The sequence below is a fragment of the Hirundo rustica genome, chromosome 19, assembly GCF_015227805.2.
Source record: "Hirundo rustica isolate bHirRus1 chromosome 19, bHirRus1.pri.v3, whole genome shotgun sequence".
Lineage (NCBI taxonomy): Eukaryota > Metazoa > Chordata > Aves > Passeriformes > Hirundinidae > Hirundo > Hirundo rustica.
In genome coordinates this window covers 4481538-4499264 of record NC_053468.1, presented here as the reverse complement: position 1 = coordinate 4499264, position 17727 = coordinate 4481538, and the positions used below count along the sequence as shown (strand labels likewise).

Below are 17727 nucleotides of genomic sequence, written 5' to 3'. Positions count from 1 at the left end.
ATACCAAAGGGGTTCAAAGCACTGTGCCGGGGTGGGCACAGCCTCACGGCGCCCGGTTACCTCCACCCTGAGCCCCCTCGCTGGGCACAGAGGGTGCCGAAGGGATGTCCTGCAAAATCAGCGTGCGGGTCCCTGCCTGCCGTGGAAGTGACACCGCAGCAGCACCTCGGGCACACTGCGGGGATGTGGACAGCAGGACAAGCCCCAGCTCAGGCTGGGCAGAACAGAATGGTTTGGGCTGAAAATGAAAGACTGTCGAGCTCCAAATCCTGTCATGTTCCACCAGACCAGGTTTGCTCCAAGCCCAGTTGACCCGGCCTTGGACACTTTCAGGGACTTTTGGGACGTGCACACCTTCCCTGAACAAAGAACTTGACAAAATTTTCTCCTAGTATCTCATCTAAATCCCTCATCTTTTATAACCGTTCCCCTTTGTCATGTCGGCATCTCCTCGTGTAAAAAGTCACTACCCCTTTTATTAATGAGCCCTATTTAAGCGCCGAAAGGCCACAATCACAGAACCATAAAATCCAGCTTGGGAAAACCCGTTATCCCGGCGCTGCCAGGCCCGCCACTGCACCAGGTCCCCAAGCGCCACATCCACGCTCCTGTTCATCCCTTGCGGGGCTGGTGGCAGGAGGGCTCTGGGGGGACCCTGCAGCGGGAGGGGGCTGCAGCTGCCGGCACCGAGCCCCTCCTCGCAGAGGCGGCGCCTGCGCCCGGTGACATCAGCCCCGGGGACCGGGATGCTGAGCCCGGCTCGGGGAAGGCGGATCCCGCTCCGCTTCCAGCTCCGCATCCCGACGGGGCCGAGCGGGCAGCGGGACTCATCCCCGCTCCCGTCCCCCCTCCCCAGCCGGAGCGGGGGGTCCCCGCGGGCGCTGCGGGGGCGGTGGCGGGGGATGCTGCGGTAGCGGCCGCCGATGCTCGCCCTGCTGCTGTCGCTGCACGCCCTGAGCCGGTCGGTGGCCATGGCGAGCGCGGAGCGGCTGGCGGTGCCCGAGTGTGCCGGGCGGGCGGGCGGGGGCAGCTCCCGGGAGCACGGCGGGGTCTCTCCCGGGGTGGGCACCGAGGTGCGGGAGGCGCTGGAGCGGGTGCTGCCCGCGCTCCGCCGCGCCATCGCCCACACCACGCAGGCGGCCACCCCCGAGGGGCTGCGGGCGGCTCTCTCCGAGGTGTTCCGGCTGGTGGAGGAGGCCTGGGGGATGCCCGCCTTGGGGAGGGACGTGGCCAAGGTGCTGTGCGATGTGATCCGCCTGGAGGGGGGCCTGGACCTGCTGCTCAACCTGCTCTACACGGCCGAGCTGGAGACCAAGTGCCAGGCTGGAAAACTCCTGGAGCAGATCCTGGTGGCGGAAAACAGGTGAGTGTGCAGAGAGCCCCTCGCCCTGCCAGCCCCGGCCCTCCCACCGCCACGGGCGCTGCCAGCTCCCACGGGGGTTTGGCTTCAAAGGGACCTGAAAGGCCTCATCTCAACCCCTGCCACGGGCAGGGACGCCGTCCACAGCCCAGGTTCCTTCAAGCTCCATCCAACCTGGCCTTGACCCGTCCCACCATCACCCCCAAATTTCCCTGCTGTGGGTGCACAAACCCCTCGGATCCCCACCACACCCGGTGCTTGTGCGTGACCGTGAGCCGCTCCCTTCCCCCGCAGCTGGAGGGAGGAGGAGGAGCAGCCCCAGCTCAGGGGTGCTGGTGAGGACTGGGGTGTCCCCCTGAGCCCCCCTCAGCCAGGCTGAGCTGAGTCACTTTGGCTGGCTCAGAGCATCTGACCCAAAGGACGAGACGTGACTCCCCTTTAGCCAGAACTGCAGCAGGAGGAGGAGGAGGACAAAGCCGCTTCCCAGAGCCTTCCTGCTGCTGACCAGGGCAGGAATGAAGCCATAAGGAAGGCTCAGCAGCCCTCAGCCCCTAGTTCAGGTGCGTGTGCTGCTGCCCAGAGGAGGTGAGAGGTGCTGGGATGTCTCTGTCAGAGCGTGGGTGGGGTGGGAGTGCGCCTGAGCGTATATTTGTGTACAAAGGTGCGTGTGCACACGTGGCACCTGACACATCTGAATCACAGCACCCACACACAGCTCATCCTCCCAACACCCCCAATGCGATCTGCCACCTCTCCTTCTCCTTCTCCTTCTCCTTCTCCTTCTCCTTCTCCTTCTCCTTCTCCTTCTCCTTCTCCTTCTCCTTCTCCTTCTCCTTCTCCTTCTCCTTCTCCTTCTCCTTCTCCTTATCTTTCTCCTTCTCCTTATCTTTCTCCTTCTCCTTCTCTTTCTCCTTCTCCTTCTCATCTTTCTCCTTCTCCTTCTCATCTTTCTCCTTCTCCTTCTCATCTTTCTCCTTCCCCAACCCAGCCAGGGCTCTGGAAATTACATGGAGGGAGCTTGGTCAGAGTTACTTTGGCTTCCTGGGGGATGTCTCTTGCTGGAAGGCTGTGGACTCGCAGCCTGGGCCTCACTTCATGCACTGGCAGGCAAAAATAAGCGGCAGCTAAATCAGGAAAGCCCATTAGGGTGGAATTTAATCCCAGGAAGCATCACTGGCACGGTCTGCATTCAGCTTATCAACAAGAGAAAGCATTTGCTGGAGTTGTTGTTTCTGCTCCAGGAGCAGTTCATGGGCCAGGGTCTCGGAGCAGCCATGGGATTCCAGCCCCTCGCTTCCCACAACTTCTGAGCCATGGCAGGGAGGTGTGGGGCTCCCCTTTGGGTCCAAGCCTCTCACTTACAGAACTCTCCCAGCCTGTGCCCAGCAGCAGAGGTGTTTAGCTGGGAGCTGGACAGGTCCTGGCTCCACCTGCAGCTGCAGGGAGTCGGGGACCTGTGTTTGTCATCCAGCTCCACGGCTGAGTCCGGGCTCGGAGCCAGGCCCAGGCTGAGGGCTTTTTTATTTTTTTTTCCCAGGGCTGTCCACAACATTTCCTGTCAAACCCACCCCAAGGTCAGTGAGAGCCCTGTGGGTCACAGGCTTCCCAGAAATGCTCTTCCTGTCTGCCAGCACGGAGGCCGGCGTGCCATCACCCCACCATCGCTGGGGACCGAGCGTGCCACTGCCCTCATGAGCAGCAGGGCACAGAGCACCCGTGCCAGCGCTGCCCCACAGACAGAGCAGCTCCATCACGGCACCAAACAGTCACTGCTGGGGCAGGAACGGAGCTGCCACTCGCCCCAGGAAAGCTCGTGGGAGCACAGCCAAGAGCTCATCTCACAGGGTGGTGAGGCACAGGCTGCCCAGAGAAGCTGTGGCTGCCCCATCCCTGGGAGCGTCCAAGGCCAGGTTGGACAGGGCTTGGAGCGGCCAGTTCTGGTGGAAGGTGTCCCTGCCCATGCCAGGGGCTTGGAACTGGATGAGGTTTTGGGTTCCTTCCAACTCAAATCATTCTATGACCCTGATTTCCCCTTTCCTCGCTGCATTTTCATGGCACAGCCCAGTTCAGGTGTCATTCCAAGCACAGGCTCCCAAGATCAGCCATGGCCTTGGCCACCTGCCCCAGGCTCTTGCTGAGTCCTTCCAGAAGAGTGCAGGGTGAGGAAACAAAGAGCTTTCCTCCAGCTGCCAACCCAGGATAGACAGACCCCTGTGTCCTGCCTGTGGCCAGGGCTGCTCAGCGGCTCATGCAGGTGTGCAAGCCCTGAACTGACAGCACTGACAGCAGCGCCCAGGGGACAAACAAGTTTCACTCCCAAACACAAAACAGCAGTGCTGGCCCAGCAGATCCATTTCCAGCCGGGCATTAATTACTAACCCTGCCTGTTAATTGGCTATGGAGATCCTGCCTCGAGCAAGAGAACATCCTGGGCTGTGCACCCCATCACGAGTTCTTCCATCGGACCCAGACAGGTTCCTCCAACACCAGCCTGTTGCATCTTGCTGTGTAGCACATCCGGCAGCTGTGTCCCACAGGGAAACATCTGTCTGTCCTGGGATAAATGTCACCAAGGCACGGCCCACACCAGCCGCCGTTCAGGCTCCACCCGCCCCTCACCTGCCTCTCCTTCCCGCAGGGACCGGATCGCTCGGATCGGCCTGGGCGTAATCCTGAACCTAGCCAAGGAGCGGGACGTCCCCCAGCTGGCTCAGAGCGTCTCCGGGATCCTGGAGCACATGTTCAAGCACACGGAGGAGACCTGCTTCCAGCTCATCTCCGACGGAGGGCTGGACACCATCCTGTACTGGTGCCGCTGGACGGACCCCGCCGTGCTGCGCCACTGCGCCATGGCCTTGGCCAACTGCGCCATGTACGGGGGCCAGGCCAACCAGCGCCTGATGATCGAGAAGAAGGCGGCGGAGTGGCTTTTCCCGCTGGCCTTCTCCAAAGACGACGAGCTGATCCGGCTGCACGCCTGCCTGGCCATCACGGTGCTGGCCACCAACAAGGAGATCGAGAAGGAGGTGGAGCGCTCGGGGACGCTGGCTCTGGTGGAGCCCTTCATCGCCTCGCTGGACCCCGAGCGGTTCGCCCGCGAGATGCTGGGCAGCGGCGACAACGTCCAGGGGAGGACGGCGCAGGACCTGCAGCGCCTGGTGCCCCTGCTGGACAGCTCCCGGCTGGAAGCGCAGTGCGTCGCCGCCTTCTACCTCTGCACCGAGGCCGCCATCAAAGCCAGGCAGAAGAAAACACAGGTAAAGGGTAGGTCGGCCTGGAGGAAGGTGATGGCAAAGGGAAGCGGTGCCACGGCCGCGTCTTGGTGTCTTTTGCTCTCCAAACGCTTCGGTCCTTGCGACGGTTCTGGCTGCTTTTTCCCTGCCGGGATCGGGGTTAATACACGGGAGTTGAAGTTTGCGTTCAGACTCGGTTGTTTATTATTTCTTACCTATTTACAGACGCACCAGCCGTGAGGTCTAACTACCTAGTTAGAGAAATGAGGTAAAATGGAGCACCTCTAACTCTTTCCAAGGTCATTCAAGCGCCAATTACACAATAACGAGGTGACACCCATATTATTTTTATTTCTGACCCAATAATGACCACCCAAGGCCCACAATGTGGACCTTTTTCACCCAAATACAGAAAACCACCCAAACCTATAAGAAGAAAGTGGAGAATAAGGACCCAGACAACGCCCAGAATCCTCCATCTTGCCCCATACATTACTATATACTAAAATCCCAAATTCAAGTTTTTCACCCTGTGAGGTCACGCAACGCTCTTCAAACCACACACCCGCAACAGAAAGCCTGAAATTCTCAATTTCCAGAATTCCAGCAGGTCCTCGCCCGGCCCGGCACAGCTTGCTGGGAAGAGGATGAGGGGAAGCAAAGTGACGTCTCCTCCCTTGGTGTCCCCAGATTTTCGGCGAGATCGGGGCTACGCAGAGCCTGAAGAGGATTGTGTGCTACTCCACCAGCAGCACCACCTCCTCTCTGGCCAAAAAGGTGCTGCGCATGATAGGGGAGGAGGTTCCTCGGCGCATCCTGCCCACGGTTCCCAACTGGAAGTCCTGCGAGGTGCAGACGTGGCTGCAGCAGATCGGATTCAACAAATACTGCCAGAGATTCCTGGTAGGGCTTTGTGCCGGGGGAGGGACACGTGGACGGACACTTCTGCCCCGTCTCGCAGCAGAGGTGTAAGCGTCTCACCCAGCTTTTCCTGGGACCTCTCCAGCCTGGATTTCTCTTGGCAGGACCACCAGGTGGACGGGGACATTCTCCTGAGGCTGACAGAGCAGGAGCTGCAGAAGGATTTGGGGATGGACTCCAGCATCACTCGGAAAAGGTAGGACCACCTCCAGGGCACGCTGGACCCCCCCCAGGGCCATCACCACAGTGACAGAGCCAGGGACAAGGCCTCTGCCTTTCCCTTCTTGCAAAAACAGGAACGGAGATCCTTCAAATGCAAAACCTGGACTGCCAGGGCTTTTCCACTGCACTTTTTGCTGTCCCAGAGAGCTTTCTGTAATGGGACCCCTGCATGGCAGAGGTGTGAGTGGGGGAAAGACCACCTATGGCCAAGGGCAGGTGGGATCGTGCAAGTTACCCAGAAAGATGGGAACTTACCCTTAGCTGAGCTCCTCACACCTCGGCGTCCCGAGGACCAGCACTCCCACACCGCTGTTCCTCTGTTTCCTGTTCCTGGAGCTCATCCTTCCCCCCGGCACAGAGCTGCACTCCCTCCTGAGCAGGTAAAAGACGTGGTACCACACATCTCTGAGTGCTCCCTCTGCTCCTCCGCCAAGGTTCTTCCGGGAGCTGACGGAGCTCAAGACCTTCGCCAACTACTCCACCTGCGACCGCAGCAACCTGGCCGACTGGCTGGGGGGCATCGACCCCAAATTCCGGCAGTACACCTACAACCTGCTCACCTGCGGCATCGACCGCAACTTCCTGCACCGGGTGACGGAGCAGCAGCTGCAGGAGGACTGCCACATCCACACCGGCTTCCACCGCGTCCGCATCCTCACCGCGGCCAGGGGTGCGGCTCCCGGGGGGAGGGAAGGGTGCTGAAGGGTGTTTGGGATGAGTTTGGGTGGTTTTTGATTCCTGGGGGTGTTGTTGGTTTGGGTTTTTTTTGCGCTGCCTAGAAACCCTTCACTCGCCCATCACGCTGCAAACCACGTGCAACGGGACCGATGTGTTCATCAGCTACCGGAGGAGCAGCGGCTCGCAGCTGGCCAGGTGAGCCCTGCCGGGGAGCGGGGAAGCCCAGAGGGAAGGTGGGCGGTCAGCTGTGGGGAAAGTGTGGAATGGGGAGGAGCAGGAAGCTGCCAAAAGCTGCGGAGCAAGCCGGGGCAGCACACGTGATAGCCCGCACAGTGGACAGGCCAGTTCCCAGCCCTGTCCCCATTCCTGCTTTGGCACTGACTGACCCTTTCCTCGCGCTCCTAGGGGATCACAGCAGGGTGTCAGCATCAGCTCCTCGTGTTCACTGCACGTGCCCAGACAGCTGGGCTGGAGCTGGCATCTCATTCCCTGCTGCTGTCTCACCGTGTCTCAGCCAACGTGGTGAGACAGCAAACGAAACCACTCCTCACGGTGCTGTCCCCTCTCGCCACCAGCCTGCTGAAGGTCCACCTGCAGCTCCACGGCTTCAGCGTGTTCATCGACGTGGAGAAGCTGGAGGCAGGGAAGTTTGAAGATAAGCTGATCCAGAGCGTGCTGAGCGCCCGGAATTTTGTGCTGGTCCTGTCACCAAACGCACTGGATAAATGCATGGAGGACCCCGAGTGCAAGGACTGGGTTCACAAGGTAAGAGATGCCAGCAGCTGGGAGCTGTGTGGACACTGGAGTTGGTGAGGGGCTGATACAGGCCATGAGCACCTGCGTCTTCTGTTCCTGCAGGAGATCGTGACGGCCCTGGACTCTGGGAAGAACATCGTACCAGTTACGGACCAATTCGAGTGGCCGGACCCAGAAACGCTTCCCAAGGACATGAGGGCTGTCCTGAAATTTAATGGTATCATGTAAGTAACAGCCACCTGTGCCGTGGGGCTCTTTGACACCTGGGGAGAAGAACTTGCATAAGGAGTAGCAAAGAGCCAAAGGACACCGGGACAAACAGATGAGGGAGGCAGAACAGGTGAGAGGGACGCTGAGTCACTCCAGGTGCTCCAGAACATGCAGGGAGCAAAGGTTCCCACCACATCCCTGCTGCTGGCGTTGTGCTGGGACTCCTCTGGGTGACAGAGGGGTCACTGCTGGGAGGACACCCATCCTCAGGCAGGAGTGATGCTGGGCAGGGTTTACAGCTCACCTGGGTTTCTTTTCCCCTCTCCGCTTTCCCTTTGTGTATCCCAGCCTGGCAGGGCGTTCTGCAGCGCCCGTGGGGAAAGGGGAGCTCCTGGAGAGCTGGGCTGGTGGAAAGGGGTCTCTGGCTCCTGGCCCAGATGAACTGAGCCGTCTTGTGGCACCCCACACACAACAGAAAAAGTAAACATCGCGTTCTCCCCCTCCAATACAGGTGGTCCCACGAGTACCAGGAGGCCACGATTGACAAGATCATCCGCTTCCTCCAGGGCCGCTCCTCCCGGGACTCCTCGGCCGGCTCGGAGAACGGGCTGGACTGTGTGCACTCCCTGGGGCAGAGCTAGAACCTGCACAGCAGCCTCAGAGGCTCCCCCCTGACCCCTTTTTGTGTGGGTCCGAATTTATCCCTCCTGACTTTTTTCCCGTGGCTCTTACTCCCTCCTCACCCTGCAAATACAAACCCCCGGCCCCCCGAGGCCAGCTCTCACCCCCACAGCGCTGGGGAGCCAAGCCAGGCTGGACTCTGCGATGGATTATGTGTCTTCCACGTCCTCCTGTGGGGTGGCAGGACACAAACGGGGTGGGAGGGAGACTGGCACCATCCCGACCCCCCCAAGCAGCTGCAGCTTCCCCCAGAAACACACCCAAAGAGGAAGAATCTTTGGAGGACTGAAAACCGGCGGAGTGCTGAGAATCCGTGGCAGGAGGACACGCAAGGGAGAGGAGAGCAGTTGAGAGGGATGTGTGGCTCTGCTGTGTGCCCCAGGAATATCCTTGTGGTCAGAAACCGAGAGCAGGAAAGGGCAAATAAAAACTAAGCCCCAACAAAATCTTTGTGTTTGAGAAAGATAACCCACAGGGGCCTTCGGAAGTGCTTTATCTTTCCCAGCAATGTCCCTTTATCACAAGAGCTCCTTCCCTCCTCAAAAGACTTCCACCTCGCAGTGCTGCAAAACCGCTGTGTGCTCTTAACTCTGGCAGTGGAAATTTGGGGTTGGAGGTTTCTGCAGGATCTCTACAAAAAGTGCTTTTAAAATACCTGCCTTCCCTCCATCTGAAGTCTCAGCCTCACCACCCTATCAGGTCTGTATTTTCAGGGCATTGGAGGCTGGATTGTGACCCTGGAAAACTTGAAATCCGTGCAGGGAAGATGCTGCGCTCGTGGAGTTGTTCTACACTGTGGCTGCATTTTATCCTGCTCCACAGCGGATCTCCCGTGGTCTGTGCCTTCAGCAGGAGCTGGTGAACCTCTCTGCTGACCACCACACCCCCACAGCCCTGGCTGAGCTCCTTGGGGGTGTCCCCACTCACTGCTGGATGCAAATCCAAGTAGCACTTGTATCTTCCTACCGACCTCCTCCCAACACCCACCGGGGCTTTTTGCAGCTCCTCACCTTAAAATATCAAGAAAAAAGTGGAGTTGATGCCAAGGGCTGGCAAAGGATGCTCCAAAGGAGCAGGACCATCAGTGCCTGCTGCCAACACTGCTGGTGAGGAGCCACGGGCATCCTGACACAGATCCCTGCACTCCACGCTCCAGGCTGCTGAGTCACCTTGCAGAAGCAGCAGGCTCCTCTTCCTGCCCCTGCTCGAGAAGAACTCGACCTTTCCAGGAGGTAACAAGGAGTCTCAGCCACCTTTTCCTCCTCCTGGCTCTTCCTGAAGCCCTGCTTTAACCATCAGGAACACACACCCTTTTTTTTTTTTTTTTTCTTTTGGCTTGGATCCACAAGCATTTCAGGAAAAAAAAAAAAAAATCGGTTAATTCTGGTGCTTTATGGATAGTTCTTATCAGCTCACAGTTAATGGCATATTTGCTCTCCAGTGAAAGGTTAATTGCTATAGCTGCCCAGCGTTCATCAGAATTAGAATCCATCTAATCTCCAGATTAAATAACAAGAAGCCAGCAGATGAGCCCAAAGGTGAATCTGCCGAAGGATAAAAGCCTCTTGCGAGCTGCTTCAGGGAAAAGCCTTTGGTAACTCAATGTCAAGGCCTCCACAGCCACTGAAGGAGTCCCACACAAACAGTCCTAAGGACTTTTCTCCCTGCAATAATACCTGGAAAGATGATTGTCTTGTTTCCCAGGAGCTCTGGAGCAATCACCCTCCTCACCCAGCATTCACCGTGGAGATTTACTTGTTCTCCACAGCTCAGGCGTCTCACCTGAAACGAGATCCCATCTCCTGCTCCAGCTGCCCAGACTGTGACTCCTCCTGTTCATTCCCCATCATTATCCTCACCTTAATGAACTTGCCCTGCTCCTGGCAAAACATCCCATACCCAGCCCCTTCCAGCTGGAGCAGTCCCGAGGAAATTAATTCCTCTGTGCTCACCCTCCCTCATTCCTTTGCTCTGCCATGTCCGAAGTGTTGGGAGTTATTCAATCAGGCATTATTAATAAATCTGGTTTTTACTCTTAATCCCCGTCTCTTGGTCTGTATCACGTGCTTCTCTCCCTGCAGGCTTCTCACACTTGCTTTCCCTTGCCCCCGTGAAGCAGGGCTGACATTCCCAAGCACCATTCCCTGCAGGAACCCCTCACTTCCCCCCCACCTCTGCATGGACTGATGCACTGCACCCCCAGGCACCCTGCCTGCTGTCACCAGCCGTGGCTCCACTGTTGCAACTCTTGGAGGACGGCCTAGAAAAACTTTGGCCTTAATTTTTTTTAATAAGGCATAATAGCTGCCATTGAATCTCTTCCCCATGCAGAGCCAGTTTTCACCTGGCTGCACAACACTGAGCAGCTGCTTGAAGTGGCACCCACGGAGTGGAGAGGACTTTATTTGATGATCATTTCAGCCACAAACACCTACTGCAACATTCACAGCATGCCCTGTTCCCCGGGGAGGCCAATTCCAGGCTTAGCCCAGCAATCAGACCTGGAACTCCCATGTTCCCTGGTTTAACTGCTTGGAGCAAGTGGCATAACACCAAGTTCTTAAAGCCTCCCTGCTTCCCTGCTCCCCACTTCTCCTGCTTTTACCACAAGCTCCCAAAGGACAGGGACAAAGCTGGGTAGAAGCATTTCACATTCTCTGCACGCTGAAGGAAAGGTTTCAGATGAAACTCTCCTGCAAGCTTTACTCCGGCGGTCAGGAAAAGCAAGTTTTGGCTGCTTGCAAGTCCCAAACCTGCATTTTTCCTGACTTTTCACTCTCACACACTCATTTCTCCACGAGACAGACAAATTCCTGCTGCTCCTTCTTTACTGCAGTCTTCAATAAAGGACTGAGAATGAAAATAATGGAGAGAAGCCCTGAACGAGTCAAGGACAAACGCTATCAAACAGCTTCACAAGATATCCAGAGTTTTATGAACCATAAAAGAGCACGGAGATTTTATTCATTCTGAAAGTAACAGCAAAGTCATTACTGCATGTTCCTGAACAGAACTGCTGGTTTATGGCACGTTGAGAGGAAGGAAAAAAAAAAAAAAAAAAAAAAAAAAAAAAAAAAAAAAAAAAAAAAAAAAAATTGTAGCAACAACACAGTTAATACTTTGGAAATAACTATTATTAGCACCATGGGCATGGGGTTTGCTGGCTGGCATCAACAGATCCCAGCAGAGGCAGCAGAACTGAGGTAATTAACACAAGATCATGCTACATACAACAAAAAAGATTAATCCTAAAGACACCAATCCTGTCCCCACACCAGCTTGCTGAGGAAGGCCTCTGGACAAGCACAGCAGTGATTTCACCTGACTGGGGGACACCCATCAAACTGGGGCTCAGCTTTGCGGTGCAAGGGGGAACAATTCTGACAAATCTCTCCTTAACTTGATGGGGTTTTGGCAGCTGTCAGTTAAGGCACCTACAGGAGTTGCTTCAAGGATCCTGGTGGGTCCCTCCCAGCCCAGGATTCATTCTGCTGGCACTGCAGCACTCTCAGATGATCTGTTACTTCTCAAATCCACCTCTGAGATCCTGGGCTGAGCTGCAGACAGGCAGGACATCCCACTGGCATTCCTACCAACACTTCAGGAATTAGATCCTCTCCTTAGGACACCTCTGAGTTGCAAAACTAAGGCTGGTTCAGTCGGTAAGGACAGCACTAGCACTCCTGTGCTGAACTCCCCCTCTCCATGAGGATTTCTGTGGGCTGGCACATCACATTTGTTGGGTTTTTTTTACTGGCAACGCGGTGATCTGGGGCACAGATCTTCCCCTCCACAGCAGGACAGACACTGCTCCAGTCTGTGCCTCACCCACACCAACAGCTCATCAGCTGCACGCTGGAATACTATGAGGGGAAAATGCTTTGCAATTAAACCAGAACTCCATCCTCTCTCCCCACTAAAAGCATGGCAGAGCCTTCCGGCCCCACCAAACCCCAAACCACAAACCAGCCCTGCGAAAGGCCCGCAACAGCTTGATTGGATTTTGGGGTCTCTCGGGTTTTCTCTGACACATGAGCCAACACAACGTTGAGGAGACATTCACAGCTCCAAATCAAGCTCCTCCTGTGATTTCCAGCTATTTGGCATTTAAAATTTAGTAAGGACAAGCAGGGTGTCCCTCCCACACTGATCTGTCCTTTGGGGGAAGGATAAAGGGCAATCTTCAGGTGGACACTGCTGTGCTGGCCAATTCCTCTGTTGTTAAATTCAGTCTTTTGTAGGGGACAGGGAAGCATCTTGGAAGTTGTTGTAGTCGTGCTTTGAATCCCAGATTTGTATCCACCTAGAAAAGAACAAACAGTTTCAGCTTTCAAAGGCACACGGGGATGTTGCTGAATTGAGCGAGTCCTAAAAGTCTCAGAGGAACAAAACAAAATTTCCCTGCCAGGAGCACTTGTGAAAATTCCCTCTCCCAGAACCCACCAGGGAATTTGCTTTCTATCACAACAAAATTTCTGCTCTCATTATTAAAGAAATCACAGGAAGAGAGACTGCTGAGAGAGCCCCATCTCTTCCATGAAGAACTTCCAAATTTAACTTCAGATTTTGGATTCTGCTGAAAGCGGAGCGAGCCTTTGAAGCACTTTATTGGCAGCTACATTACTCAGGCTGCAGGTTTATCCCTGGGATTCAGGTTCCGAAAGAAATGACCTGCACCTCTTTTTACTGGAGCACCAGCCATAACTGAAAATATGCCTTAAAAACTGCCAGCTTCCACCCTAAGAGTAAATAGTATTTTCCATATGACATCGCATGGCCAAGTTTGGACACTCAAAGTAAATTACCCAAGGATAGCTGCTGGAATTAGGAGGATTATAGCCCCAAAGAGAAATGGGAATCCCCTCATGAAGTGCAAGGTGGCAGGGTAGAGAGAGTTGAACACTCCTGTAGCCACGAGTGAGCACAGCCCCTGCACGCAGGCAACAGAAGCAAAGAGAGCACCTGGAAAAGAGAGATAAGAGGTTAATGGTGAGATAGGCGCTGGTTATTGCCTGTAAAACAACTGTAACACATCACCCTCAGTGGATTCTGCCCGTCTTTCCAAGGGTTTGCCATCAGAAAGGTGTGTGAATACCAAGCGTGGTAAGGTGGGACAGGACTGGCCTGGCACGCCCAGTCTGGGGCCAGGACCACCTCACCAACCTGCAGGATTTGTGCCAGGAGATGACCAGGATATTATCTATCAGCTGGATTGTAAATGCTCCAGGCCAGGGCTCTATAGATCTGTTTATTGCCAAACACTTCTTATCGCTTGTTAAACATTAAGTACCGCAGAAGATTTAGCACCATAAATCCGCCATATGCGCCGTGGCCATTCTAAAATAAGAAACGCGAGCTGTGCAAAACCTCCTGAGCGTTGCCACCTGGATTCCCTCCTCCCTCTGGCTGCCTCTGACACTCCTGTGCTGTGTTTCACAGCAAGTGCAAGGCCTCCAAGCACATAACTGGACAAAAGGCAAATACGCTCCTCCTGTGGGTTATCCGTGATCTTTCACCGTGGTCAATGATACAACCCTCCAACAACACCTGGTTCATCCCACTGTTACTGATCTACAGAGGAAAGTTTTGGTCAGGAGAACGGCTCTTTTCTCCTGGTTATACAATCCATTTTCACTCTTGCTCCTTGTGGACGTTTTGGAAATGGATGTATGGATGAATGAACTATTCCTGCTTTTCTTCCCTTGTTCTCATCTCGGAAATGCAGCAAGTCGGAATCAAAGAACGACAATTGTTTGGGGAAAAAAAAAAACCAAAACAAAACAACAAAGTTACCCTGGGCCTGAGGGTGAATGCAGGGGCACGGGGGCAGAGGAGCCAGGGAACTCCTAACCTCCGCAGAGTCTGGTTTCACTATTCCAAGATAAAAGTGTTAATTACTTACCCTGTTCTGTCTCACTGACCAGCTTGGAGAGCTTGGATCTGATGACTGGAGTGGGTGCCATGGAAAGGAACAAAATTCCATAACCTGTGAACAAGACACAGCACATTAAGCAAAGCTCAACTGAAAAATAAACTCTCCCAAGTCAGTCCCAGAAATCCGCAGCTGCTGGCAGTGCCTCCCTCCTATATTTCCACACAATTCACCCTCCTGGAGGAAGTTCAGTCCGTGTCTGCAGTGTAATACAGTTCTGGGAAGCCTAACGTTCTAGGAACTACATGGATGCACTTCCAGCTTCAGTGTTTGGCCAACACTGCCCTTAGCAAGCCACAGCTTTGCTGGCGCACGAGGCAGAACCTCCTCACGGCGCCCGAACTCCCCTTGAAGCACACTGCCAGCATCAATTTGCCAAAAATCCCTGAGAAAACAGGGACCCGAGCCTTCAGCATCACCTGTAAACATCAGCGGCGTTGTGGTAGCAAGGGAAATCACCACCAGGCCAGCAATGTTGGAGATCAACCCTATCTCTGCCACCCAGGTGTCCTCGAGGCAGAGCTGCAGCAGCCTCAGCCCCGCCAGGCTGCTCAGGTAAGCCAGGTAGCTGGCGGCCGAGCCGTACCCGATGAGGTCGGAAGCCCAGCAAAGAGGGAAGCCGAGCTCGTACAAAACATAAAGGTCCTTGGCTCCAAAGTGCACCGTGACAATCAGAAAGAAAGCCAGGGAGTACAGAGCCAGCTTCCACCTGGAGCCGGGCTGCTGCGGCGCCCTGTACAGCCTGTACACGGCCTTGTAGTGGCTGAGCGTGAACAGCTTGGTCTCCTTCCTCTGCTTCACCGACTCCCGGAGGAGGAAAGCGGCGTAGAGAGTGGCAGCAAGGCTGGAGGCAAAGGCCAGCCAGAAGGGGTTGATGTAGCCCTGGGCCTTGCGCCACTGGCCACCGCCGATGCTGGCCACCATGCCGGCGGTGCCCAGGCACGCCTCGAGCACGGCCACGCGGAACGTCCGCACGCGCCGCTCGCTGGTGTCGGCCACATAGGAGAAGCAGCTGGCCAGGATCAGGCTGTAGTCGCCCGTGAGGCCGCTCACGATGCGCCCCAGGAGGAAGAAGGCGACGTGCAGCTCCAGGTGCATGACCAGCAGGTAGATGGCCGTCTGCAGGGCCATGCCCGCCGTCGGCAGGATGAGCGCCGGGCGCCGGCCCACGCTGTCGCTCCACGGGCCGAAGAGAGTCACGGAGAACAGGCTGGCGAAGAAGCCGCCCAGGTTGATGTAGAGGTTCCAGTGGGACACCAGGGCTTCCACCTCCTGCCGGAGAAACAGGCGGCTGAGGAGCTCCAACAGCAGCCAGGGCCGCGCCGGGCTGCCCGCTGCTCCTGGGGCTCCCTGCTTCCAGCGCTGCCCTTCCCCTCCGGGCCCCCTTGCTCCCTTTGGGGCTTCACGTTCCCTCCCGACTCTCTGCTTCCACGGACTCCCAGCTCCTCCCAAGCTCCCTGTTCCCCTTGGGGCTCCCCGTCCCCCGGGGGCACCTCTCCCCCAGCGCTTCCCTCTCCCCTGGGACCTCCTGTTCACCGCGGGTTCCCACTCCCTCCGTGGCTCCCCAATCCCACCGACTCCCCTTTCCCCCCGGGGTCCCCATCCATCTCGGACTCTCCCCCTGAGTTCTTTATCTCCCCTTCGGGGCTCCCCCGTCCCCTCGGACCCCCCGTTCCCCCCGGTGTCCCCACCTGCCGCAGGGGGTCGGCGGTAGCGTTGCCGTCCCCGCAGCCGGTGGACTCGGAGCTGTTGCGGTCGCTGTAGCCGTGCTCGGCTCCCAGCCGGTCCCACAGGTACTGGGTGGCCAGCGGGCCCTGCAGCCCCAGCGACACGGTGGTCAAGAACAGCAGCGGCTCCACGGCGAGCAGCGACGGGCAGCGCCGGCCGGGGGGCACCGGGGGCTCGGCGGGCGGCGGAGCGGCCATGGCGGCCATGGAGGGGCGGAGGCTCCGCCGGAACGGGACTGACACGGCTCCGCCCGGGACGGGATTGACACAGATCCGCCTGGAACGGGACTGACACAGATCCGCCTGGAACGGGATTGACACAGATCCGCCTGGAACGGGACTGATACAGATCCGCCTGGAACGGCACTGTACTGCTCCGCCCGGGATGGGATTAACACAGATCCGCCTGGAACGGCACTGACACGGCTCCGCCCGGAACGGGATTGGCTCTGCTCTACGCGGGATGGGACCGGCTGGGCTCCGCCCGAACGGGACTGACCCGGCTCCGCCCGGAACGGGACTGGTTCTGCTCCGCCCTAACGGGACTGACCCGGCTCTGCCCTGAACGGGACTGGTTTTGCTCTAACCGGGATGGGACCGGCTCCGCTCCGCCCGAACGGGACTGACCCGGCTCCGCCCGAACGGGATTGACCCGGCTCCTCCCGGAACGGGACCGGCTCCGCTCCCTCCGCCGCCCGGGGAGCGCGGGGGTTCCCGAGACCCCTCGGCGCTGTCGCTGCAGCGATCCCGGTGCTAAAGGTGCCGCTCTCGCGGGGGGGGATGTTCCACAAACGCGTGTAATCGTTGAACAAAGCCCTCCGAGGTCATCGAGTCCAACGTTAACCCAGCGCGGCCAAAGCCACCGCGTGTCCCCAGGTGCCACATCTTCACACCGGTGAATCCCGGCAGGGATGGGGCTCCACCACCTGCCTGGGCAGCCTCTGGGTGAAGAACCTTTTCCAAATACCCAGCCTAAACCTCCTGACGTGACTTCATGCGGGGTCCTGTCACTGGTCACCAGAGAGGAGAGAACAGCCAGCGCCCCTCATGAGGAAGCTGCAGAATGCAGAAGGCTGCCCTCAGTGTTCTCCAGGCTGGACAAACCAAGCAAAACAAACCCCAACATTTTAATCGCTCTAGGATCAGCAAAATATTGTATTTAGCAATATACGCTCACTTCTCTTACTTCACAGCATGTTAGAAAGCACTTCTTTTTATAAAGGACAAAAATAACTTATAAACCCGGTTAATAAAGATGATTTTGGCTGTGCTGTTTGGTTTTCTGTGAGCTTTGACTGCCTCGAAGAGTAGATCAGGATGCAAAGACCAAGTTGTCCTTTAAATTCAAAGCACACGATTCAGAGTGTTAGATTAACCCGTTTATATAAACTGGAGCAGTTCCAAACTAATGTAAATTGGCATCGCTCCTCTGACAGCACCGAGGTGCTCATGGGCCACATGAAAAGCTTGGAGAAGATACAAACCGCTGATTTTGCAGTAAAGCACTTAAAGGACTCATTTTTAGCATCTTTGAAAGTATTGTGACTCACACGACGGTGGCAACCATCCCTGTGGAGGTGCTGCTTTTAAAGAACAATTCTTTGAAATTGCTTAAAGTCTAGAATTCTTTAAAATTCTAAAAGGCACAATTCTTCAGCTGAGACCCTTCCACGTTGGTATCTACACTCCATAAACGAGGCTGCGGCTGGAGGCCAGCCTTTGTGCTGCAGAGATGCAAAAATGAGGTGTTCTTTTAGATTTCCATTGCAACCTTAGGGCAGAAGTGTAAAAAGCAGAAAAAATGACCTCGATGTTGGCTGATTTTGCCACTACACCTTGTCAGACAGTAATTAAACATTCAATGGATGCAAGATGTGGGGGAACAGAATTAATTCGAAAGCTCTTTCCCATTCTTTTTGTACCAAGGGTGAGGTGCTAAAGCTCAGGGTTGGCACCAAGAAACGTGGCGCTGTTTGTTGTGAGCGATATGCCCAAGTCTAGCTTGCA

The 17727-nt window shown here is 56.1% G+C and overlaps 2 protein-coding genes across 2 annotated transcripts; one reads left to right on the top strand and one right to left on the bottom strand.

The window, feature by feature from the left end:
• The first annotated feature begins 923 nt into the window (after positions 1-923).
• Positions 924-10080, top strand: SARM1 (sterile alpha and TIR motif containing 1). Its single transcript, XM_040082847.1, has 9 exons — positions 924-1363; positions 3999-4617; positions 5284-5496; positions 5619-5710; positions 6171-6406; positions 6516-6609; positions 6990-7179; positions 7273-7394; positions 7892-10080. The coding sequence occupies exons 1-9, from the start codon at positions 924-926 to the stop codon at positions 8019-8021; spliced, it is 2136 nt and encodes a 711-aa protein (XP_039938781.1). The 3' UTR covers positions 8022-10080.
• A 2080-nt stretch (positions 10081-12160) lies between these two features.
• Positions 12161-15918, bottom strand: SLC46A1 (solute carrier family 46 member 1). The gene is made up of 5 exons (XM_040082584.2): positions 15685-15918; positions 14413-15265; positions 13964-14047; positions 12867-13023; positions 12161-12364 (listed from the first exon to the last, which is right to left on the bottom strand). Exons 1-5 carry the CDS (start codon positions 15916-15918, stop codon positions 12289-12291), a joined length of 1404 nt encoding a protein of 467 aa, XP_039938518.1. The 3' UTR covers positions 12161-12288.
• Positions 15919-17727: the final 1809 nt, after the last annotated feature.